Genomic DNA, 26,642 nt, shown 5'->3' on the forward strand with positions numbered 1-26,642 from the left:
ATTTAATTCGATTTGTATTAATACGTTTACAAAATATTGATGCTAATTTAAATGATCTTGAGTATTTACAGATTATGATAAAATTATTTCAGAGTGATTTTCTACATATTTTTTAATATTTTTTTTTTTAGGCCTTCACATGAAGGAAACACTCCATATAAGAGGCATACAGGCTCACTTAGTCCACCGTTAGCTGGTACACGTGGCTATCCATATCCTCAGGACCCAACTCGAAGTGCTTATCCTCACACAACAACCATCCATATACCTGTTTATGGTGCTCATACACAAATATTTAGTGATAGTCACTATCCAGTAAGTTGTTTTGAATTTAAATAATCAGTACTTAAATACATATATAATATATCTGTGTGTTATTATTTTTATGATTTTTTTAAATATAATTTTATACTCGAGAAATTTTTAAACATTATTCGTCACTAGCAGATGAGCCCGGCGTTGCTCGGACAAAAAGTAACGATAGTAAAGATTAGAGATTAAGATTATTAGATTATAGCCGATCTTACCCGTTTTCACCGAGTGCAAGAATTAGGTCCCCCTCTTCCAAGACTAATTAGAAAATTTTTAGATATCTGCTGACCGCACTGTGATAACGATAAATAAGACTCACTGCAACCACTAACTGATGCATAGTACCACTAAGTGATGAATAATAAACGTTTTCGTAACTCTATCTGGGTTCTTCTTCGGGTTGACTAAATTCGAAAAATAAGCTGGATCTTCCAGAATCATTCATAAATATAAATTCGAACATAAAATCAAACATTAAGACGAAGAGTTTGGATAAAGCAAACTTATGCACATGCACTCTCCATGTCAACTTTACATACGATGGAACACTAAATATCATTGAGAATTTTTAGAAGGGTCTAAAAACATGTTCGATTTTCCGCATAAATGCAAAAAATGGTATAATAGAAGCTGAGTTCTTCACAGTAAGCCTTAGTCTTGTCCCTCTCCCCTGCGGGGGATTTCGAAAAATCCCTTCTTAGAGTACGTTCTTGTGATGTACCCTAACTGTATACCAAATTTCAACTTTCATCTCCTAATCGTTTGGGCTCTGCACTTATTATTATTATTATAATTATCAACCAATCTTGATTATATTATAAGATTTGAGAACTGTAAATTTAGAGTTTGTTAGCAAAAAAATTAGGTTAAATGTAATCATTACCAAGTCTGATTTCTAGTTTTAAATTTGCATGATGAAATTACTTTTACAAATGAGAAGCTGTTTTGTACATTTAGTATGAAAATGGAGACAATTTCATAAAAAATTAGCACTAATGGCATTAGAAAAGCAAAAACATCATTACTCAGTGCTGTGTGTCACGTAGATTGCTGATTGTTTGAGAAATTATCTCATCATCTATTAAGTACATTTATTTATCATTAATTATTATTTGCTTTTATTAGTAATGCTAAAATACTCTTATATGTTTGCATTATTATGTTGTTGTTTTAACTTCTTTATTGCAAGAAATCAATATTCATTTTTGTTGTTAATCCAGAAACAGTGGAGAGAGACACAGACGAAACACATTGTAGTGGTTAAAGTATCTTCATTTAATCAAGGAATTAATGTACAAATAAGTCTTTACATAACTGTGGGACAAATGTTTGTATGTGTCGACAGATCGCAGTCAGAACAAAGAATTAGTTGGAAGACAAAGGGTCATAAAATATTTTATGGTTATTGGGAAGGTCCCTCTAGTAGGTCAAATTGGTTTGTGTTGGGAGTACTGACAATTTTTATCTCATAGAAACTGCTAAATAAATATAAACATTTTTAATCTTCAAATAACAAAGCATTAATCACTATAAATAAAATTCACAAACTTTATTGTACTTTGCATCTAGTTATGAAAACTGATTGGATAATGAAAGAAAAATTTTTCAAAAAATATAATGTTCAAAATTCAAATACACCGGAGTCTTATATACATTTTAAAATAGAACACTAACATTGGAAAGATTTGATATTTTAGGCAGTTCTATCTGAGGAAGGTCCTATGTGTGGACCGAAAATGTTAATGACAATAGTTTTCACAACTAAATGCAAAGCACAATAAGATTTGTGAGTTTTATTTATATTTATTTGGCAGTGATAATGCTCAGGAGTGTCTTGTTTCATCTTTAGAATTTCAGTGTGTAAAATGTAAAAATAATTTCAATATATTTTTAAAACTGCTTTTATTATTCATGATATTTGAGAGTGGGGGATGGTAATATGTGAATTGGGGCTGCCGCCACCATCACCTTTATACATTACTACAATCCATTTATATTTATATATATATATACATACATACAGGTACTCCTCACTTTACGACCTATCTGCTTAACGACCAATCGAGTTTCGACCTGCAATTCGGGGAATCCCCTTTCTCGACTTGAGTGTCGGTCAGTGGCGAATGGTGACATGCTTACTAAGTGTACTATAATAGGCTAATAGCATACTATAATAGTATTTTTATGAATAAATTTGAAGTTTGTTGCATAATTTGTATAATTTTACAACGATCCTGTCTTCCCAACGCAAGCTCCTCGCTTATCGACCAATTCGCTTAACGACGTAGTCGGAATTCGGTCGGAAAGTGAGGAGTACCTGTACACACACATAATTAAATTCTATGCTTGGTTATATTTATTGAATTCTGGAGTGGAGAGCACAGTTTCACATCATTTATTTGACATAAATTATCTTGAATAGATTTAATTATTTTTTTATGAATTTTTTCATGTATTCTTATAAATTCATATTAACAGTACTTTATGAAATAATATAGTTTTCTCTCTGGAAAAATTTGAATTTGAAGAAAATAAAATGTGTTTAAATAATAATAATGAAATTAAACACTGACCTTTCCAGATGTTTTCCATCTTCTTATATATAAACTGTACTTTGTTTTGGTTTAGATCTATCAAAATACACTAATACTGATTTTTCGATTACAAAATTCCTATTGATACAGGTTTTGGTGGGTATTTGAAAATTGATCTATACATTTGAAAGATCAATCATTTTAGTATATTTTTTAAAAACTTTTATTGGTCATATTTTTTGAGTTAAGGTCCTGAGATGGTGGAATTACTTCATTCCTACCATATGCATTAATATGCACACAGAATTTAACATAGGTATAATACCATTTTATAAATATAAGTTACTTTATTGATTTGTTTCATCCACAATTTATACACTTCTATTGCCAATTTTAATTTAAAACAATTATTTATATAACAATTATGATATACTCTATAACCATAAGGAATTTGTTTATTTTTAGTAAAAAAATCCATCTTACCAACAAAATCATTCTTTATTAAAAACTTAGTTTGTTTTTAAATGATAAAATAATATGTGAGCATCATTTATATGTTGCTTTACCTGATTGATTTCTCAATTTCACCATTCACTTTGTCAGTATTCTCAAATTACTGCAATAGGGAGAGTACTTACTTGCTTGTAAAATAAATTTGAAGGAAATTCATATACCATAGTGTGTACTATGATTGTGTGTGTAACTCTGTTACAATGTAATAATTAATTAAATTGTTTCCATGTTAATATTAAATAGATAATGATAAATTTATATTTAGGAATAATAATAATAAGTTGCTTAAACAAATTTAGAAGTTATAAAAGATTAATATTGTAGTGTTGCATTTTTTTATATTTTATCATGTTTTAAATATGGAAAATTTTGAAAACATTATGGTACTTAGTAGAAGGTTAAAATTGGAACATGCTACATATAAGGAAAGTATGATTTATTTAAAATTTTTAAAATTCAATTCTACATTTTTATAAAATTATTTTGTTTAAGATGATTTAAACCCAAAACACTTTCTTGCAAATAATTGTCATTTAAATAATCACTGTAAGTTTCTATTAGAGATTTATTTAAAGATTAGGAAACCAGATCATCTGTATCCTTGAATCTTGATTATTTATTTTTCAGATAGTTTTTGTTGGAAATGAAAATATTCTTAAACAAAAATTAGAATGTTCGATAAGACAGACCATTGTGAGTTTTTTTAATGCTTAGACGAATGTTTGTTTACTTAGTAACAAAATTGTCGAATTTGGATAAAACAAATGTTTATAAAAATTGTTATTAATATTAGCAGAATATTTGTGATAAAATACTGAGTTTATTACATCAGTAACAGATTCTAAACATTTATTATTCAGAATGAATAAAATCACTTCTGCATTTCTATGAATATGTGGTACTAGGAAAAGCTGTCAACATTTACCCAACTTACTTTATTTCAAACTTATATAACTAAAAGACACAGTATATCTAGGTCAGACTTATAGTCAAGATGTCTCTGACTAGTTTGACCTACATGATGTTGAAGAATGAAAAGTGAATCTGTAAAATGTCAATTTTCAAACTAACAGTTTCAGTTTTAAAGGATTCTTAACAAAATATATACTGTGTAACTGAGATCTCAACTAAGAATAGTTGGGTATGGGTCATCTTGAAAGGAATTTAAAATAAAATTTAAAAATTTTTTTAACAAGCTAAAAATATTCTTTTGTGGATATAAAGTTGTCTAAATAATTTTATAAACTCATTGTCAATGATATAAGTGGTGTTAATTAATAGATGACAACATAAATTATTTAATGGAACATAATTAAAGAGAATGGTTTATTGCTTAAAAAAGCTTTCAATTTGAGATCACAAAGTAGATTATCTAGTATAGACTTGCATATATTTGATTAAGATATTTACAACTCTTATTTCTTCTTATTTTAAATGAAATAGAATAACAAACAAAACTTATTAAATTAACTTGCTAAGGATGTATAATACACACTAATAATAATGGAAATTGAACCATAATCAGAAACAACATATACCATTTTTCTACAACAAAGCAATAGAAAAATGTTTGTTGCTTTACTTATTTTAAATAAAAGATAATCAGATAAAAATAAACTACTCATAAAACCTTTTTTAAACTGCAGCCGTTTTTATTACTATTCAAACGTTTTTGGTCATCTTTAATGACCTTTTTCAAGAAGAAAATAAATCGAATGCTCACAGATTTGTACCAACAATAAATTTGTTTTAGAATGCTTTTTAAAAATTTTTCGGTGCGCATTCTCATAAAAATATATTACAATATAAGTGATAATAAAGTGAATAAAACATAATAAAATGATTAGATAAACACATACATAAAATACGTGTGTAGATTAACACAAACTTGAACCCGTAACCGGCTGCCGTATCGCCTTTCCGTAAGTCGTCTCGTTATTTACTGCCACATCGTTTCTTTTGTATAATGCTAAATTCTTTCCCAATACAACTTTATATAAACACGGCTCTCCATGCTGCCGGTATCTTACTTGCCTGTCTAAAGTTGATCGCCTGTCCTTCGTGGCTGGTTTTGTATATATGTCAAGCCTCTGCATGTTTGAGGTGCTTTCTGTCATGAATTTTTTGTATCATATTTGCCTTTTCCCATTCCACTTTAACTTCCGGAGGGTCTGCTAGGACAGGCGATCAACTTTAGAGAGCAAGTAAGATACCGGCAGCATGGAGAGCCAGTGCTTATGTAAAGTTGTATTAGGAAAGAATTTAGCATATACAAAAGAAACGATGTGGCAGTAAATAACGAGACGACTTACGGAAAGGCGATACGGCAGCCAGTTACGGGTTCAAGTTTGTGTTAATCTACACGTATTTTATGTATGTGTTTATCTAATCATTTTATTATGTTTTTATTCACTTTATTATCACTTATATTGTACTATATTTTTATGAGTGTGCACTGAAAAATTTTTAAAAAGCATTCTAAAACAAATCTGTCAGCATTCGCTTTAGTTTTTCTTGAAAAAGGTCATTAAAGATGACCGAAAACATTTGAATAGTAATAAAAACGGCTGCAGTTTAAAAAAGGTTTTATGAGTATATTTTTAATGCAATGCAGTCAACGCAGAGTTTAGATAATTAGATTAGAATATCAAAATAATAAATATTCATTTATCTATTATTTTGATATCTTTTTATTTTTAATTTATATCATAGCAAACATTTGTATCTGAAAATATTAATAGTTTTAAAATTAAAGGAAAATTTTCTGTTAAGTTTATTGATTAAATTTTGTTTGACATCAGAATCTTATTGCTCACTATGTATACAAATAGTATATTCCTATTACATATTGTGACTTAATTTTGGAATTTTCTTATTTTAAATTTATTTTATCATCATTTGATTATTGATATTTTTCTGAAAGAAAATTTGGTAGCAGATTTAGCTGTTTTTATAGTTAGACTAACAACTTTTATTGTGTGTTTTGCTATAGACCATCACTTAAAGCTGATAAAAACTAGTTATAATTTTGTTTGTACAATGTTCTTATCTTTCAATAATTTGAATATAATCTGATGGTTCACTGTACTTAATTCAATGTTTTCTCAGTCCTCTCCAACTCTGAAAATGGATTATATGTCGACAATGTTGAATTTTTGCCAAGTTGTTTGGAAAGGTAATAAAGAATTTTTAACTAAATGGGGCAACTTTATACTAGAGACTTTTGGTTTATTGACATCCTGGAATTGAAGTATTGCTTGTATTTAAGAAGAATATAATTTTATTTTTAGCTAAGTAAATCTGATTTAAATTTTATCATGTATAAATTTAATAATTTTAAGTAAAGCATGTGAATATAGTAGGTTTTTAAAGGATATATGTATCTTTGTATTATGTAAGCTGACAGATATATTTCTTTGATAGTTTATGTTCATAAAATAATTACTTTGAAGAGATCAATTATTGATTACTGATAAGAATTTTCAAAGCTTGTTGGCTTTTTATTTTCATCAAATAGTTGAGTCAAATTGTAGACATTCTGTTTTTACCTGCATCAATTCAAAATGAATCATGGTTAGGACAAACTGCTACATGAACTTTTTCAAAGTAGATGGAAATTTCTCCTCCTTTAAAATTTTTTCAGTTTTGAATTTTCAAAAGTTTTAATCAATATTTGAAATAGTGATCTAATGAGAAGCAAGGAATCTTTGAAAGCATCGATCGGCGATCAATAATTGACTTCTTCAAAGTAAGTTGGACAACTTTATTGTTTTATTTGTATTAGAAAATGAATTTTGAGGACAAAATCAAAATTTTCATTATTTTAGTAATTATAAAATTGACAGTATAAAATTATTTTCAAAAGTTAATTTAATTATTCTGATTAATTTCATATTAGATATGCATCATTTTAAAAAGATTTTTCATATAACAGTGGTCTGCTTTCCATTACTATTAATAATATAATACAGTGATGTCTACTGTTAAATTCTCTCATGCTTAGTCTGATTAATTGGTCCTTAATTCATAAATATATTTTATTTCATGATTTTAAGAATAATTCCAAATGATTGCTTTTATAATAAAATTTGTTCTTAACATTATTAAACATTATTCTCTAGTCTTAAAATGTAATTAAATGCTATTGAAGTGAATTATACATTTGTAGTTAAATATTCCAGTTGTATAAACAAAATTAAACTACTGATTAATACTATATTTCTAATTATTTCATTTTTGTTTGATACTTAAAATAATTATAGAATTAAATAATACTTTTTAAACAGATGGTTCCAAATGTTTACAAATATCAAAATATCATAAATATTCTCCTTATGAAATCATTTTTTTTAACTTTTATGCTTTCATTGTCACAAATATTGCTAATAGAACGCGTGTAGTGTGTATACATACATACGTATGCATGCACGCACACTTTTGACGTTGCCGGTTATATAATGTGAAATGTTTATGGTCTCAAAAAATGAAGTGACTTCAGTAGCTGATATATTAAGTAATCTTGATAAAGATTCTTATAAAAATTTTGTAATCAAATATTTCAATTATATTAAGTATGTTTCCTATATAACAATTTTAAGTGCATAAATAAGCATATTTAATTGATGATAGAATTGTTATTTTGATGATATAAAAAAGTTATGATTTTTTTAAGAAATTTTTTTTAACAAATTTAATTCATCATACAAATTGGTATTATACTGACTTTTCATGTGTTGCTTATATATATGTAAAGCAAACATTTTCTGAAAGAGACCAAAAACGTTTGCTTACGTATATATTGACATTGCTGGAAATGTGCGCAAGGTCAGTATAATATCAATTTGTACAGCAGTTCCAGCTAGAAGGAATAAGTTTTCATGTTATCATAATAATACTATATATTTAGGGGAAGTTAAAAGACTGATATTGATCTTAAAATATATATATTTAATTTTTTTTAATGTAAATTACTTTGTGATTTCATAAAAATCACATGTAATGAGAAGGGTTTCATAGATATTGGAACTTTAGAATTATTGAATTATTTTATATTTGATATATATTAAGTTTCTTCAATTTTGATCAAATCAGAAGAAAGATTTAACAAAATTTTATAAAATGGATATGTTTAATTTCCCTTTTTCTAGTTATTAAAAAAATTAGTTTTTATCTTGTTCTGTACAAAAACATATATGGCAAGATTACAAATAGGTTAAAGGACTTAATAATTTACAGACAGATCAAGAAGACATTAGAAAAGCTACAATAATTTAATTTTAGGAACAAAGTAAAATAAATATTTTGACTTGTTAAGATATTTATCAAATAATAGTAAATTCAGGATTAAATTTGGTCAATAATTCATCTAATTTTGTAATGAATTTGTTATTTCCTACATATCTGGGGCTACCCAAATACATTTTATCAGACCTATTTTGATTTAGTAAATGCAGATGAGTATGTTATATTAATTTTATACATTATTCTTTTTAATAGAAAGTAATCATTTTAATTTGGATGTGTAACAACAAGTTTCATATTACAAAATAAAAAACAACTATATTATAGGTTGTTGTTATAATTGTAAAACTATTTATTTTTTATAAATATTTTTAAAAAAATTTATGATAAAGAAAGATTTTGAGGATAGTACGTAGCAGTTGGAAAATCCGGAGTATCTGATAATTTAACTGTTTCATAGGTAATAAAATATATAAATTTTGATAATTTTTTTAATAAGAAAAAGCAATGAACTTTTCTCTCAACTTTTTGCAATAAATGTTGATGTTAAATATTATTTTATACTTTATTGACTGATAGGTTATATTACATAGCCATATAATGTTTAATTGCTAACCATATGGAGTTAGGACAGAAGCAATGACCTCTAATTCGATATGTAATTTTAAATTATGTAACTTCAAGCCATTCTCCATTTTAGTATCTTCTTACAATGACAAATATTTCTGATATATCAAATTAATATTAATCTGAATCATATTAACAAAGTGCACTCAGTTTTTTTTTTTTTTATTTAACTTAATGAGATTTTACCAGATGCCTCAGGAATGCTCTTATTAGTCTTTTTTTCCCCAACGACACCTGCTACGTTTTTTTATCATAAAATTTTATCATATCAGAAACAAAATTATACAATATATTTCTAACTATTGGTTAGAAATAGTGGAAGTATAAGAAAGTACTATCACACTTGAATAATTTAGCTGTGAATGTGTAAATGTCATATGAATAAGTCTAGATCAGGGTTATCCAACCTTTTTTCCTAATTGGCCAAATTAGAAATTTACGTATATTCAGTGGGCCACAAAAGTACTTTATATAAATATATGCTTTTAACAAATTAACAAGTTCAAAACGTGAATATCAAATTTTATTAACGAATATATATAATAACATAAAACACTGTATTATTGACAGCAAAAAACAGTTATACTCACACAAAATGAAAATAAATTCAATGAGAGTTTTGACATTGCCTTCCTTTTATAATAATGTCAATATCTGCTTTCATAGTACTTGTCTTAATTCTAAGAATGTTAGTTAAATGGAAATCACTCAACCTATTTTTTTCAGCAGTTTTGATGTTTTCATGTGCAAAAAGAATTGGTCACAACAGTGTGTTATGCATGTGGGGTAGTACAGTTTTTTAGCACCAATAATGTCATTAGGACATCAAAATGTATCCAGTGAAATGAGAATAATTTTTACAATATTCTTTTCCAAGAGAAATGAAAATATACCTTAAAATTTTAGGCTGCAGTAGGCCGCAGTGCGGCCCGTGGGTTGCGGGTTGGACATCCCTGGTCTAGATGAATGTATGTAATTATTATTTATATCTAGAATATTTATTATATTGAAAAAATGAAAAGGATTGAAAAATATGTTTAATAATTGTACTTTTTTATTTAATTATGTTTTGTATTATTAACTTTAAGGGTTTGGTTCTTTCATATTAATAATTCTGAAAACAGATTTAAATTTATAGTAATTTCATTCAGTAATTTTTTTATTGAAGTATTTAGGAAATCTTTTACTGACAAATATTAAAACAGTTTACTTTTAAATTGTTTTTGTTTTTGCATAGTATTAGATGGCACATGACTACTTGAATTATAAAAGGTATGGTAATTGAATATTTATTAGACAGGTGAAGATTTTCATCAGTCTAAATGTGATACCAGTTAAACAAAAACACTTTTTTCTTCAGAAAATATTAGATCAATGATGAGACAATCCTTTAACTTAGAATTAAACTTTATTCTAATCTAAGACTATACATGACTTACACATTCACATTTCACACATTCATAACTTGATGGGCAACTGAACAGGTCTCTTCTTGTTTCGAGCGGTCTTACATGGGTGTTCCAGTTCATACACAATTTGTGATATCGACACTTGCTTTAGTTTAGTATTTCTTAACAATCCCCCTTCTCGAAGAGACTCTATCTTCACTTAGTAATCTCTGCACTAGTTATACATCCACAGTGAATTAGGAGTGTTGCTCTTAGTATCCAAGGATCGTGTGCTCTGTTCGTATTGTTGTAGTACAGGTGAAAAAATAAAGATTTTTTTATTTTCTGATTAAGAACTCCTCCTAATGTTAATAGCCAAACATCAGTGTAATAGTCCTATTAATCCAATAAGTCCATTTTGACAATTTTAGAGTAAAATACAAGTTAAGGATGTTAAGGCAAGTAAATTTGCATGGCTCTACATTGTCTTTGACTACCTTTTCACCAGTTGTGGCAGATTCTTCTGTCGGTTTCATTTTATACACTCAAACCTGTTTTTGTGCGGTCTTTTTTTGTGCGATTTTTTATACGTGCAATGTGTTTTGTGCAATTATTTTTGTGCAGTATACCAATTTGATTGAAATTCATATACCGCACACAAAAAATCACACAAAACAAACCGCACAAATAAAAAATCGCACAAAAATCGACCGCACAAAAACAGGTTTGAGTGTATTTCTTTCTAGGTTTCCTTCCCCTGCCCTGTTTAAATGATTTGTGGCCTCCGACTCACTTTTACCAGTTCATTATTTTGCTTATTTTCACTTTCGTTTGTTTCTTTTTCATTTTCGTATGAGGTATTTTCTTTCGGTTGTAATTGTTCCTTAGTAGGTTTGAGGATATGTAATTCCATGTCTTTATTATCGAGTCTTTCTTTTCTGTGGAGTCTGTCATCTTCAGTCATTTCAATATTGTCCCTTGAGTTGTTTGGGAATTTGTTGATAAATTTGACACCTCTACTTGTTATAACTCTTTTTGTCTTTATGTTCTATAGATGATATGCTTTTGTTTTGCTAGAGTAGCCTATAAATATGCATTTGGTGGATTTTTCATGGAATTTTCCTTTTCCTGGTTTCTTTTCTAGTGCAAATGCCATTTTATTGAATCTTTTAAAATATTTGATTGTTGGCATTCTACTGGTCTGTAATTTGAAGGTTATGTTGCCTTCCAGACTCTCTGATGGACATCTATTTCTAATATATGATGTGGTATATACAGCCTCTGCCCAAAAGCATTCTCTCAATCCTGCTTGGAGAAGCATGCATCTTTCCATTTCCACTAATGTTCTATTTCTTCTCTCTGCAGTGCCGTTTTGTTGTGGTGTGTAGCAGGCTGTTTTTTCATGCCTAATCCCTTTGTTTCAGGAAGTTCTCTCTATTAGTCTACTCTCTTCTGTTGTCACTTCTTATTTGGTTTATCTTCTTGTTTTATTTTCTACAAAGGCTAAGTATGTTTTGAATTTCTCGGGGGCTTCACTTTTGTTTTTCATGAAATATATTTCACACCATCTAGAATGATCATCAATAAATGTGATGAAATATTTTGATCCACTCAATGATGAGGTTCTCATTGATCCACAAATGTCTGTATGAATCAGTTCTAATATTTCTCTGCATCTCTTTTCATTTTGTTTCAGAAATGGTGATCTGGTTTGTTTCCCTCTTATGCAGATCCACAGGAGTGAAGTTTTTCTTTTCATCCTATATTTAGTTCTTTGATCTTTAGCCATGTGCCATATGTTACTTTCATTTAAGTGACCTAAATGTTTGTGCCACATTTTCATTTTGTTAACATTTGTTTGAGAGAGAGTAGATTCCTCCCATCTTTCTTTCATATAGTATAATCCTCCTTCTTTAAATGCTTGCATGTGTATGCTTTTAGTTTTTGGATCCATAATTATTTGCCTGATTCTTTTGGAATAGTACACTGAATCCATGATCAGTTATCATCCCTGCTGACAGTAGGTTGGTCCTTAGTTTTGGTATGAAGAGTGTGTTCTCCAATTTGGCTTGAAATCCTCCTTTTGTTTCAATTATTACATCACCACTTCCTTTGATTTCCATTGTAGATGAATTGGCCAAGTTTAATTCACTAATGTGGGATGTTTCAACATTACAAATCTTGCTTTATCATTACATATGTGTGATGAAGCACCTGAGTCTAGACACCATTTATGATTTTTTTCTCTCCCTTCATTTGCTGTAATATTAGCATTATATGACTCCTGTTTTTGAGTTGTTAGGCTTATAGTAGCTCTTGGTGGTTTTTGTTTGTTTCTGTTCCAGCATTCTTTTGCCCTATGGCTTACTTTGTTACAGTTATGGCATTTGAATTTGAATGGTCCCTTATTTTTCTATTGTTTCGTCTGTTGTTTGCTTATATACAGCGCACCCGAATTCTTTGAGTCATCGGTATCGTCATTTCATTTTTGCGCATCATACTCTTCTATTAGCTTTATTTTGAGTGTGTCTGGTGAAAGAAGTTTCTCTTGTGTTTCGCAATAGCAATTTGAAACTGTTCAAATGAGTTCAATATGCTATATAGCAGTAGTACTGTTAATAGTCCTTCATTTATGGAGATTTCCATTTTTTTTTAACTTATATACTATATCAAAAAAGTCTCTTATGTGATCTGCCATGTTTTCTCCTTCCCTCATTTTCTTGAGAATTAATTTCTTTAGTAGCATAGCCTTTCTTGCAGGACCTTTTGATTCAAAAATTTCATGTAGTTTATTCCATATTTCATGTGAGGTTTCACAACCTTTTATCTGTTTTAATTCTGCTGGGCTTATGGCGAGAATTATATCACACATTGCCTTCAAGTCTGCTGTGTCCCATTTTTCTGCTGCCGTTGTTGTACTTTCATCTCCAAGTATAATTTCTGGTTTCTTTTTCCACTGATGTATTCCCAGGAATCATTTTTGATCAGAAGTGCCTTTGTCTGTATTTTCCATGTATCGAAATTTTCTTTACACAGTGGTTCTATTCGTATAGCTAGTTGTCTGGCCATTTTTCTTTTGTAGGCCTCGTAATTCTATTTCCTTTTAATTTTTGTAATTCTAGTCTTCAATACTTAATTTTCTGTTTCTGGGTCCATAACCATTGTTAGAACAATGATGAGGCAGTCCTTAGAATTAAACTTTATTCTAATCTAAGACTATACATGAACTTGTTCACACATCCATAACTTGGCGGGCAACTGAAAACAGGTCTCTTCTTGTTTTGAGCAGTCTTATACGGGTGTTGCCAGTTCATACACAGTTTGTGATATCAACACTTGCTTTAGTTTAGTATTGCCTGACAGAAAATAATTTTAAAAAACTTTTTAATGATTGTTTATAAAAATATAAACTGTTTTTGTATTTGTAAATCTGAGTAATCAACTGATCTAATCAAGCTCAATCTTTCAAGCCTAACTAGTCAGTATTAAAACTATCAATGGTATTATAAATTGTTAATAGAATTGAAGCAACACGATAAACTGTGTGCTGATATTTACAGAAAATATATAGTTCTTTGAAAACGTATTTGTTGACAATAACATTTGCTTATATAAATATAAAAATGAATATTTATAAATACTTTCACCTTTCTCCAATATTTTAAAAGATTCATAAGAAGTTAGTAGACACTTAAGTAAATACCAGAAAATACTTCTAAATTTATTTTTCTATTTGTATTTGTACAGTATTGTCAATATATATATTTTTAAAAAGTATTTTATTAAGTTTACATATTAAATCTATTAATGAATACCTTACAGATGATAAACTATGACAAATCACTATAGTTATAAATATATAAATAAGCATAGAAAATCAGGAACAGCAGGAACAATCACTTAACAGAATAATAATGGCATTTATCAGACTGCATAACAACAGTTTCAAAGACAAATATAAGGGTTCCAAAATTCACAAATTCTGTAACAGTAGATACACTAATTTTTGAACCATTTTTATAATTCTATCATCAAAGAAAATGCATTTTTTTTTGGCATCAACAATGACCAAGTAACATAAACAAAATTATTATTTAGTTATTTGTAATAAACTAAGAATTATCGGATGTATTATTTTAATTACACATCTGTAGGTTAATCATCATAATTTATTTTAAGTAAAATACAATGCAAAATAGGGAAATTATTTGCAGAAACATTTATGTACAGTACATATATATTCGTTAATAGGTAGTACATACAGTAGACTAATAGTTTTGATAAATTAACTATTTACATAACAACAATTTATTTTGTTATGTAATAGAGAAAACAAGTTGAAAAATTATATCTGAATGAATAACAAATTATCACATTCCTTTTTTATTGTATGAATGTTTGAAGAAATAATGGCAAAAACATTATTATTATTTGATGAATTCATATTTAATAGTTTGCTTATGTGAAGTGAAATATGAAGTTTTCTGTTTATTGACATTATCAACAAAAACAAGAAAATAGGTTTTCTATTTTTTTTTAATTATTGTATTGCTCTCACAAATTTTTTTGTTGTATTTCAGTGATAATTTATTGCTTTCTACCAATAGAAAACCAAGTTTCATGCTTCAAAAGAAAGGAAACAAAACCAAAAGCAATTTAATATCCATGAGTAATTACTCATAGATATTCAAATTGCTTTAAATTGCCTACTTCATTTTTTCATGTTTTATTATTTATACACTATGAATTATTTGCTGAATATGGAAAATAGTAGTTGTGCATGTGTGTACACAGCTGGAAATGTATATATTATTACTGACAAATGCAAAGCAATTCTCTACTAAGGTTAACAAAATATAATTTATAGATAAAATTTATATATTTATTTTATAATGAGCAGTGATAGCATGGTACTGTTTTTAATAGTCTAATATGATAAATGCTTTTAACTACTAATGACAAAATAAATCTGTCCTGTAATTCAGTAAAATATTTGATTATTGTAAATAATAAATCTGGTTTTAACTTTGAAGTAATCATGCATAAATTACATTAATTTCTGTAATTTATATTGATTGGTATTTTGTTGAGTTTGATTTTTTGATATATCTTTTTTGATGTCATTACAACATGTGTTTTTGATCTTTAAATCATGGAATAAGAACATAAATAAAGCAGGCTACTTTAAAAAAACCAAATATTTTTGAAATAATTGTACAAAGAGTATATAATAAGTTCAAAGCATTCAAACATTTTAACATAAAGCTTATTTCATTTTTTAGTAAACTGTTCGATAAAATAATTCCATTATATTCAGATAGATTGAGTGAAAGGTGTTTTAGTGTTTGTGGCAATTTTTGCAGTGTCAGTTTATGGGAGCGCTGATGCAACGTAAAGTTTTGTGTGAAACTGGGGAAAACTTTTACAGAAACATTTCAACTTTTGAATCAAGCTTATGGAGGCAATGCTCTAGGTCGGGGATGGCGAACCTTTCTGAGTCCGTGTGCCATATTGTAAGCACACTTAGCTTTAAAGATGATAATGCGTGCCAAAGTCTTAGACTTCGAATAATGATATTTAAAGAAATTAAACGAATATGCTTTAATTCGAATAAATGTAAAAAATCTGATTGAAAAAAGGATGATTGAAAAGGACAGAAATTATATGATACATTACGTCCCAGATGATTTCTCTTACGTGCCACAGGTTTGCCACCCCTGCTCTAGGTCATACGCAATGTTACGAATGGTTTACCCGATTTAAAAGTGGTCGTCAGTTAGTTAAAGATGACCCTTGACCAGGAAAACCTTTGACCTTAACTGATGACATGCACATTTAGAAAATTGGAGTTGTGCATTTTGAATTTTTGCCTCAAGGTCAAGCAGTCAACTGTCAGTACTATGCATATGTTTTGAAACAATTGCCAGTTACACTACCCAGACCTTTGGTTCGATCTCCTCTCGGTCCGGGTACCGTAACCGGCGGTGCCTCCGCACGGTAAACGGGAGTTGCGGGTCCGAGTCCCACTTCGGGCCGATTCTTTTCTTCCAGTTTATTTTTAATTAATTAATTAAATATTATAATTATTAAATTTAATATGAGATGGCACCTAACACCTCCCTCTAGTGCCAAATTTATTTGTCATTCAGAATTTTTATTCCAAAATATAGCCCAATTATTTACGGCAATTGTGGGTGTCTATTTGCTAAGCGTCGGGTTTTGGTAGATGTTTATATTTGTATAATTCCATTATAATTCAGTTTACTTATTTAATAAATGTATTATTTTATAAAATAAAAATAGCCTATACTTTCTGGTTGATTTCATTATTAGTCTTTTATATTTTTTGTGATTCCATTTTGTTTGAAATTTTCAGCTTATACAGATTTTTTTAATAGAAGAAATTTTAAAAAGATTCACACAGGAATATTAGACTGCTGTCAGCTACAAAATGAAATTTTTATTACTTATTAAAGTTGAAAATTTTAAAATAATTTTTTTGAATTATATTTTATTAAATGATGATGATAAAATAATTGGAGAAATATTACATGATCTTAAAAAAACTATATGAAAAGTTGTTTTTTGTATAAACAGCAATTCCACAGACATAAAAACAGAACAAAATGTCAGCAATTTTGCATTTTATCTAGTTTCACTGTTCTGTATTCTACCGTCAGATGTGACCACACAAAAGTAAAAATTACTGCGCCGAAAAATAATTAAAAATTCAATATGGATGACATGTATGCAATTGCTTAACTTTATTTAAACATCTTTGCATTTAATCATGTTGAAAATGACTTAAAAACAGATGTCATCTTTGGGTACTGTGTAGAATTTCCACGAATGTGAAAGATTAGAATGCAATAAACATTTGATTTACAAATTGCTTTTGTGTCATCACTAATTTCATTTTTAACATATGAGAATGACTTCAGAGCTTTTGACCAAATATTTGAAAAATTTAAAATATTGTAAAAACATTCTCTAATAAATTTTTATACACATTGACTAGACTTGATCATTGTAAATATTTTTCTTGTCCTTTCATATCTAAGACAGCTTCAAATTTTTTTGTAGACATCTGTCTCACTTATCCATTGCAAAATCAAAGATAAAGCAATATGTCAATGGGTAATGGAAGTGGAGGTTAAAGTCAAGAGTATAAAAAAACAGAGGGAATATAGTTAGAAATTTGGTTTCCTACCTCAAGAACAAATACACATCCCCAAAAAATGTTTTCAAAACTTTTCTAACAAAATAGGTTTGAAAATTGTTATCCAAACTAACTGCTACCACTAGCTACATTTCATGTATTTTTTTCTTCTCTCGTATCTCTTTTTTCCTTTCCATTTTTTGTTTTTTTTTTCTTCCTCTTATCTCTCTGTAGTATTAATAGCTATAGTAATAATCCTTTTATTTAAAATAGTAGTAATATTATTTCAGCTAGTTGAATCAAAAATAATTTATTACTTATCAGTTTTCAATGAAAATTTTTCTGCAATTGTCATCCAGATAGTTTTTAAATGTAACATTCTTAAAATTTGGATCCATTGTATTGTATAAGCAATATTTCTGTTCTTCTTTGACAAATGCCTATAAATTGCTGCCATGCTTTCTACTACCTTCTGTAAGTTTAAATTTCCACTGAATGTTGGAACTGATATAATTTTGCATGGCCCTAATGACATATTAGGTTTTCGTCTACTTGTTGGTTCTGTAATTAATATTTCTGTAAAATAGAAACATCATGTGGCACTGACATGTTAATCTTTTCAGCCATATTTTGGGGGACATAAATTGGAAAATTTTTCAGCTTTTGGTTTTTGTTTTCAGTTTTAATGTTTTTTGCTTGTGGAGTTGCCACTTAACTGTGAACTGTGCTTTTTCCCCCCACTCATTCTGCTATATAGAGAAACAAAGTACAGAATTATACAGAAAAAGTTTTATAGAAAATTACCGTATTTTACGGACTATAAGATGCACTTGTTTCTTCGAAAAATTGCCTCCAAAATTCGGATGCGTCTTATAGTCCGTAAAATACAGTAAATATGAATTTATTAAAGTAAGATAAGCTTCTGCTAAATGATGATATATTTTTTACCAGTGCTCTTAAATTTTTATATTTTTTTTGTTGATCATTTATATTTTTATAGTATTATATTACTATATACAGTATATACTTATACACAGTATTAAATTTATTATGTTAATATATATATTTTTTAATTATATATAATCTCATCAAACCCGTTCTTTACGTATGAAATAAAAACAAAATAAAAATTCTTTTGGAAGAAAAGCAATATTTATATTCTTCATAGTATCATGTAAATTATTCTTCAATATACGCAACGTTAAAAATTAGTTTAATCGGAAGAAACGGAGAAATTGCGAGTATCAAACTTAACATTGAATTGACACTTACATCCAGTTTGTTTAGTTGTTTATTATAAGTGTCAAAAATTTAATATTTGATATCATTAATGTTTTGTGACAGAAGTGACAAATCATTTTTTTAAATATTTTATAATTAAATTTTTATGGTTGTATTACCAAAAGATCAGTTTCTTATTATGCAATAAAGAATAATTTATAAAATAGTGATTATTTTTGAGTATGTTGACTACACTGTAAAACATTTGGCAAATTTCTTTTTTGTTCTATTTGTATATGCCTTATCTGTTATGTAAACAAATGCAAAACTGTTTTATGGCCACTTGACATCTGGACATAATTTGCAACATCTGTACAGAGAGATATTTATATCAAATTCAGGATCAAATGTAGATTTATTAGAAGAATTAATAATAATTTATGACTGAGTAATATATCACTTTAGTTATCTGAGTGTAATTTTTTTAAACAGCAATAATGCTTTACTATCATCATCCATTTTTAGCTGAAAATATTTTATTAAATCTGTTAAAATAATTGAAACAGAATTAAAGGTTTATAATTAGTGAAATACAGGAAAAAATGATTTTTCTCCTTCATTATTTATTATTATAGTTAACTTATTATTTTCTTCTATATTATTTTGAAAAATAATTTATTTTTTCTCAGTAAATTTAGTTCCTCCATAATTTTAGCAGTAAGTGTCATGCTTTTCATTAACTGTAAAGGAAATAATCCAAATTCTATTTCCAAGGCTGTAGAAAGAACTGCTTTACTGTAAATTAACAAATTGAGAAAATGACACACGGTTAAATCGTCTGACAATAATTTTTTTCTATATTGGTTTAACTTTAAACCAATGCTCAGACCCTTTTAAATTCATATTATAGAAGTATATGATGTAAATTTTGTTCTGCAAGTGGATCTTTGTCCTAACTCCCGAAGAAGGATCAAAAGAATAAAATCAAAAATATCTATCATTTTGACATCCACATTTAAAGTGCATGTTAGACCTCAACAGCAAGATGTTTAGATATTCAAGTTTCACATTCAGGCACATTATACTCACTTTTATTTTTACATTAACTTTATAATAAGATTTTAACTGAATATTAAAAATTAAAACACACAAAGCATGTCTATTAGAAAGTTAAAATATTTAAATGTGTGTGGTATTAGAACTACTCGTCATCATCTACGGTCCCAGACGACAATGGACAATTCCAGCAAATCAATAAACAGTTTGTTTTCTGACTCTTTTCAGTTGTTGTGATTACATCTGATTTGAAAGTAGTAACAACAAATCTATTGATAAACTAAGTCGAAAAATATTCTCATTAATATAATATGTGAAAAGATACGATTTTAATTATCAACTTTGGATAAGCTTTTTCTGTGAAAGGTTTATACTTACTTGAAACTGTTTTTAATGAAAAGTTTTAGATAAGAGTTTTGAATATATGCTAATATTTACTTTTCTAATAAAAACCAATTAAATGGAGAGAAGCCTTTTATTTTTTTAATAAACTATTCTATTATTGATATAATTACTGCATCAGTCATTAGGTCACTCACTACATTTTATATTTTATAGATAAAATATTTTTGGGATCATTTGATCATTCTACTTGTAACCATACTAGAAGCAAACTAAATGAACTAATTAAAAAACTTAACATACAGGGATAAATCATCAAGAAATTCTTTACTTAATTTTATGTTTGAAGCTTGTTTGTGTTTTATTATATATTGATTTTAAGTAATAGAATTTTTCAAGGAAAAAGGGTTTACTAGAATTTTTAGTATTTATATTGTGTCAAAATTATTCTTGATTTTTATTGTTTGATGAAGTGTTTGAAGGTAAAAATTTCTTTAATGTAGATAAAAATAGTTTTTCCTTTCAAGTTGTTGAAAATTGTAGAATATTTCTATTAATATTGGAGAACAACAGACACTAACAAGACACAATCATTTATAGATATAACATTCTTTAAATATGAAAGGAAGAAAAGGCAGTTCTGAGATGTGTCTGAAGTACGTACAGTATATAAAATTTTCTTATCCGAAAAGCTCTTATTGATTACGATTCGGTATCAAGCCAACAACAACCAGATTATACCAAGCTATTATATCATGATTACTTTAAATGAATTACTAAATAATTTTTCACTAGAGGGAGGTGTTAGGTGCCAACTGTTATTAGATTTAATAATTATAATATATCTGAAAGAGAAGATCAGACTGGAGGTTCAGGTAGTGTAACTGGCAACACATCCACATGATATGTAGCAGTTGTGGGTTCCACTCTAAGCCAATTCTTTTCTTCCAGAATTTTCTAAATTATTTAATTTTATTATAATTATTAAATCTAATAAGAGTTGGCACCTAACTTTTTCCTCTAGTGACAAATTATGTAGTAATTAAATTAAAATAATTGTGATATAATAGCCCAATATAATCCGGTGGTCGTTGTCTTGTTACATATGTACGTTGAATTTATAGATGTTGGTTTATGATTCTGTATTTTATTCAAAAAAGTAAACATTTGTTTACTGATGATTAATAATAAAAATCTTAATAAAATGAAATTTTAAAAAAATTGGACTGTGATCAACCACTTAAAATCAAATTTTTATTTGACCAAATCCATAATATATAAATTGTAAAAAAGTGATTAAATTCTATAATGTTACTAGTTTAAAAAAATGTAACCAAAAAGAATCTATTTGAACTAAGATACAATGTAATAGTCAGTGCATTATGTTATTGAAGTTAAAACATTTTTTTCTTCAAATTAATGTCATAAACGTTCATTTGATATAGTGCTATAGTTGGTTTGACCTGTTAGTTAATGAATGTTAACTTCGGATTCGGCCAAACTGATGTGTAACGAAAAAAATTGACAGCTAACTAAGCCAGAGCACCAAAAAGTATCAAATTCTTGGTTTTGAGCCAGCAAACATAAATTTTTTTAATGCACCAGCTCTGTGCTTTTTTTCTGTGTTGTTAATTAGTGAATACAATTTAGGTGTGTTGTCCTGATCTTAAATTAATATTAATTAAATTCAATAGCATGATTCATAATGCTATTTTTCATTGTTTAAAGATTTGTAATAAAACACATTTTATCAGTATTTCAGATTAACTTATTGATTATCTTGTAATTTGTATTGCATGAATGATTTTATTTCATATGATTGTTCTTAAATTTAGAATAATTTAAAATAATTATTATTTTATCAAGATATAATTTAAAAGAAATTACAATTATCTAAATCAGAAGGTAGAAACATTTTACCATTTTGAGTTTAAAAAAAACAAATGAAAGAAATATTAGGAGTTATAATCAGATTTTCAAATAACATATTTTATGACTGCTTTTTGCTACATTTATTATTATATTTAAATAAATACAAAATACAATGTAGAAATTTAATCTATTATTATGATGTTTATCACTTTTGTGTCACATTTAGAATGTGTTTATGAACTGTTACTAAAAATCAAGTATTTATTCAGTATTATTGCTATAGTTTTTAGTTTTTAATAACATTTATTATTAAATATTTTATCAAATTTAAAAAGTTTAATAAAGTATTCAAAATAGTTATGAAAATATGCACGTTGAATCCAAATTTACAAAGACATAAAAGTTGTGCGATAAAATATCACACAGCTTTTCTGTACAATCAAGAAATAACAATAAAGAAATGAGAACTACATTTTAAAGATAGTAGGATGGATTGAAATTGAAAATTATTTTATATTATTTACAAATTAAATATTGTTTTTCAAAATTTTAAGCTTTTATGAAGAAAAATGATATGAAATATAAATTATATGCTATTTGGAATGTGCAGATAGGGTAATGTGAGATATTTTGTATATATGTTGTTTTATTTTCAAGATTCTCCACATGCATGTTTCCTCCAGAAAATGTAATGTTCAATTGTTAAGAAAATAAAAATTATTTATTTATTTATTATTTTTAAGGAAAATACTTTCATATTTCTAGATTAGTATTTCTTGTATGTATAAATTATTGATGATGATTTTAGTTTTTGTAGTAATCTCTTAGCTTTAACTAACATACAGTATATATAATTTAGACTTACTCGACGGTTTGTCCTTTGTATGCATTTTGAAAAATGCACAATTTGTACCAATTAAAATATCGTAATTTGTAGACGGGATTGAGAGACACTATTTTCTGCATCCGTGATTGCCCCACCCTAAGTTTGGCTCTGTCGCTATCATTAATTTTTTTCGAGTGACTAATTTCTGGTTCTTATCAGTTACCGAACTTATTTAAATTTTTCCTGTAGCAATAAATCTTGCGGCTTGTTTTCCTTGACAGGCAGTAAAAAAAAAAGTAAACACCTTATACTGATAAAAGTTTGATTTGGTGAATAATGTAATATCATAATAAAAATGAATTAGCATTAAATTCTTTTGGTGAATTTAAGAATTGTGATAAGAGAGTTGTACTTTAATTTTTATGTAAATAATTTTTACATAATACTTTTATTTAAGATCAGTGTATTCCTTAAATGGAATATGTAATAAATAATAGAGTATGGTAAAGTTACCATAATTTGTATGAGTTTACTTTAAAAAATTTGTTTTTCATGAAAGAAATGAATAAAAAGTTTATAAATGGTTAAATATTTATTTACAGTATTTTGAAAATTGGAAATTCAGTATTAGTTTATTCGATTTACAACGAACAATATGCTGTAGAAGGTTATTTAAAGACTTGAAGGTTGTCAATGTTTTTTAATGTAATCATTTATACTTCTTTGTTTTTACAGAAGTAAAAAGACAAGTTAATGATGCATTAACTGTCATTCGGTGTCATTCTTTAAGATAGTACATTGTTTTTGTTTGTAAGATTTTGGTTTATAAGGCATTCGATCTTTTTTTTGAGCAAATTATAAACTTTTGAGAAAATATGAAAAATTATTTGGTTTTAAGGCTCAGTGTAACATCACTTCATGCAATACTAAAATATAATAAATACATTTTCTCTCTCTCTCTCTACAGCAGTAAATGTTTATTATACTATTCTGAATGATATATTATTAGATATTCAAAGGACAGCCTGAAAGTACTTTTTTTTATCGTAGTGTGCATAAAATTAATAATTTTATTATTTGCACTAAAACAGTGTTCAAACTAATTTTAATGTGTGGCTACCAAAAAAGTTTAGCAGAAATGTAAATTCATCTAAAACAGTAAGTGTTGTATTTGATACATAATTAATAATTTTGTTTGAAAACAATAAGATGTTATTACAAATGATTTCACAATGAAATGATATACTACAAGAAAATTTTTTATGTAGTACATAAAGAATGTATGATTTGCACAAATACAAACTTATATTTATAAGTGTTAAATATAGCGATATTTAATTGAAAATATTATAATCTATGGTATATTTAACAACAAATATGTGCCACTGATACTGTTTTCGTAATTTTCTTTCTTTTAGGTCGAGAGACAAGCTGATTATCCTTTAGACCGTTTTCGTGAAAATGAGCAAATAGTTCAACATGTGAGGAGAAGACCGTCATTATTACCGGTAGTTGCTGATTATGGGACGTCGGCTGATTGTAGTGATAGGGAAAGGTAATTTCGTTTTTTTAAATATTTTTATAAAAAGAAAAAATGTGTGTTACAGATACTCATTGCATTATGAAATATTTAAAGTCTGTTTCTGTTTGAATTTTCTGTGAACTGGAATTAAAAAACAAAACTGTTAATAATTTCAAAGAGTTTGCATGTTGTTTGACATTATATAGCATCATAAGCAACCTATAAGTAATTAATTGGTATGGAATGGAATTTGAAACATTCAATACTATATGTAAATATCTGTGGTCATCTGTAGTTACTGTTATCCTTATCAACTAGAAATCAAGGAAGTCAAGTTGTTTGTTGGTCTAAACTCATCACAGAAATGTGCGAAAATGTGTGTGTTACATAAAGTAAGTTAACTGTAAGTTACATTCTGACTTAGTTACTTTATTAATAGATCAAACAATTCGTAACAGCACATACGTCAACCCGACTCCATTTACTAATTTCAAACAAACTGCCAAAGTTATTTATCAGGCCATAATAAGGCTAATTTAATGATTTGACATAAAGTAATTAGGCTCTAATAATTAAATTAGCATCATTGTGACCTGATAAATAATCTGACAGTTTGCAACCTTCTCTTGCCGTGCGGTGCGCTTGCAGTTCTTAGGCCGTGGTCATTTCCAACCAGTGCTGTATTTAACCAAGTAAGGTTATATCTAAATTAATATACCTCTGGAAGCAAAGACTCGCTCGGGATCCGGGTGGCTCAATCTGACAGTTTGTTTGGCATTAATAACTTGTAACAGGAGCATGGCAGAGTATTTTTTTAGCTTCCTTCAAACATTCATTAGAGAACTGAATTCAGAATTAAATATATTTTTGAAACAAAGTCAAAATTACTTCAATTAATTATTATAAATAGCTGTTTTGTTACACTTTTCTATTAGCATTTAGTCGAGCATAGTGGTGGGTGGATGGATTAATAAATTAACAATAGAATAATTTGTATAAAACAAAAAATAGTAAAATTTACAGATTGATCCAAAGGATAATAGAATGACAGAAAAATCTTTAATTATGTAAGAACTTCTTTGAAAGGATTTCTATAAGGATGGTATTTTGAAAATCAGTACTTCCATAATTTATGATCAATATTGAAATATTGTCTTTAAGGTATTACGAGACAAATATAACAAATTATGTAGTAAACACTTCACTTGTATGATTTTGATATATTAATTCAGTTTATTATTCCTGCTTTTTACATGATGCATAAAAATTCCACAAATAATAGTTTTTGAGGAAAAAATTTATTAACTACAGTTGAAACTTCTACACTTCAGTGTGTTTACAGTCTGCAGTTATTTGTTTGTGGATCAGTTGCCAGAGTGGTTCTTTGGCAGCACTGAGGCACTGGTTCATTTGTGTGCAGTGAAGTGTTTCTGATGTTATATGAAATTTTTTTTAACTCTTAAAAGCTGTAATTCTCTTGGTTTTTTCTTATTAAGTTATGATTTATACAATAAATACTTCTAATATTTTTAAAATTAAAACCTCACTGCAAACTTAAAGATAAATTTTTAAAAATATATTCAAATATTTTATCTTCTATAAATTTTGTTCTCCAGAAAGCATTTTTGATTTCATTTTATGATGATTAATATTTGAATGAAGCCATTCACTTGAAGCATAGTAATTCGTTATAAAATGTCAGTTACTTCTGTGGTCCGCCACTAGCCGGATCCCAAAAGTGTCGGATGGAGACTACAATATTGTATTTGTTATTAATAGTTACAATACTAACAAAATTTTATTTTTTCTGGAGCATTTTGAAATTTATGAAGTTATTCTCTTAAAGATGAATTTTCAAATAATCCTCATTATTCGAAAATACTGATGCTTTTAATAGCAAACAATCCTCATACCGGTACATATGATATCCATTATACCTTCTTAAGCCTTTTTTCGAATTTCCGGTACTAAGTACTAACATTAACGACCACTTAACTAACGTTTTCGATCCTCTCCGCGATCTTCGTCG

At 27.6% G+C, this 26,642-nt stretch overlaps 1 protein-coding gene across 1 annotated transcript in view; it reads left to right on the forward strand.

Annotated features, from left to right (window-relative positions):
* The window catches only part of Smr (Smrter), a 101,502-nt gene that overhangs the window by 24,944 nt on the left and 49,916 nt on the right, over positions 1 to 26,642 (forward strand). Inside the window, 2 exon segments of the mRNA XM_067269039.1 lie at positions 132 to 315; positions 24,510 to 24,646. Of these exon segments, the coding sequence (XP_067125140.1) occupies positions 132 to 315; positions 24,510 to 24,646 (321 nt within the window).

This window comes from Centruroides vittatus, unplaced genomic scaffold, assembly GCF_030686945.1.
Source record: "Centruroides vittatus isolate TY-2023 unplaced genomic scaffold, ASM3068694v2 contig_345, whole genome shotgun sequence".
NCBI classification, from domain to species: domain Eukaryota; kingdom Metazoa; phylum Arthropoda; class Arachnida; order Scorpiones; family Buthidae; genus Centruroides; species Centruroides vittatus.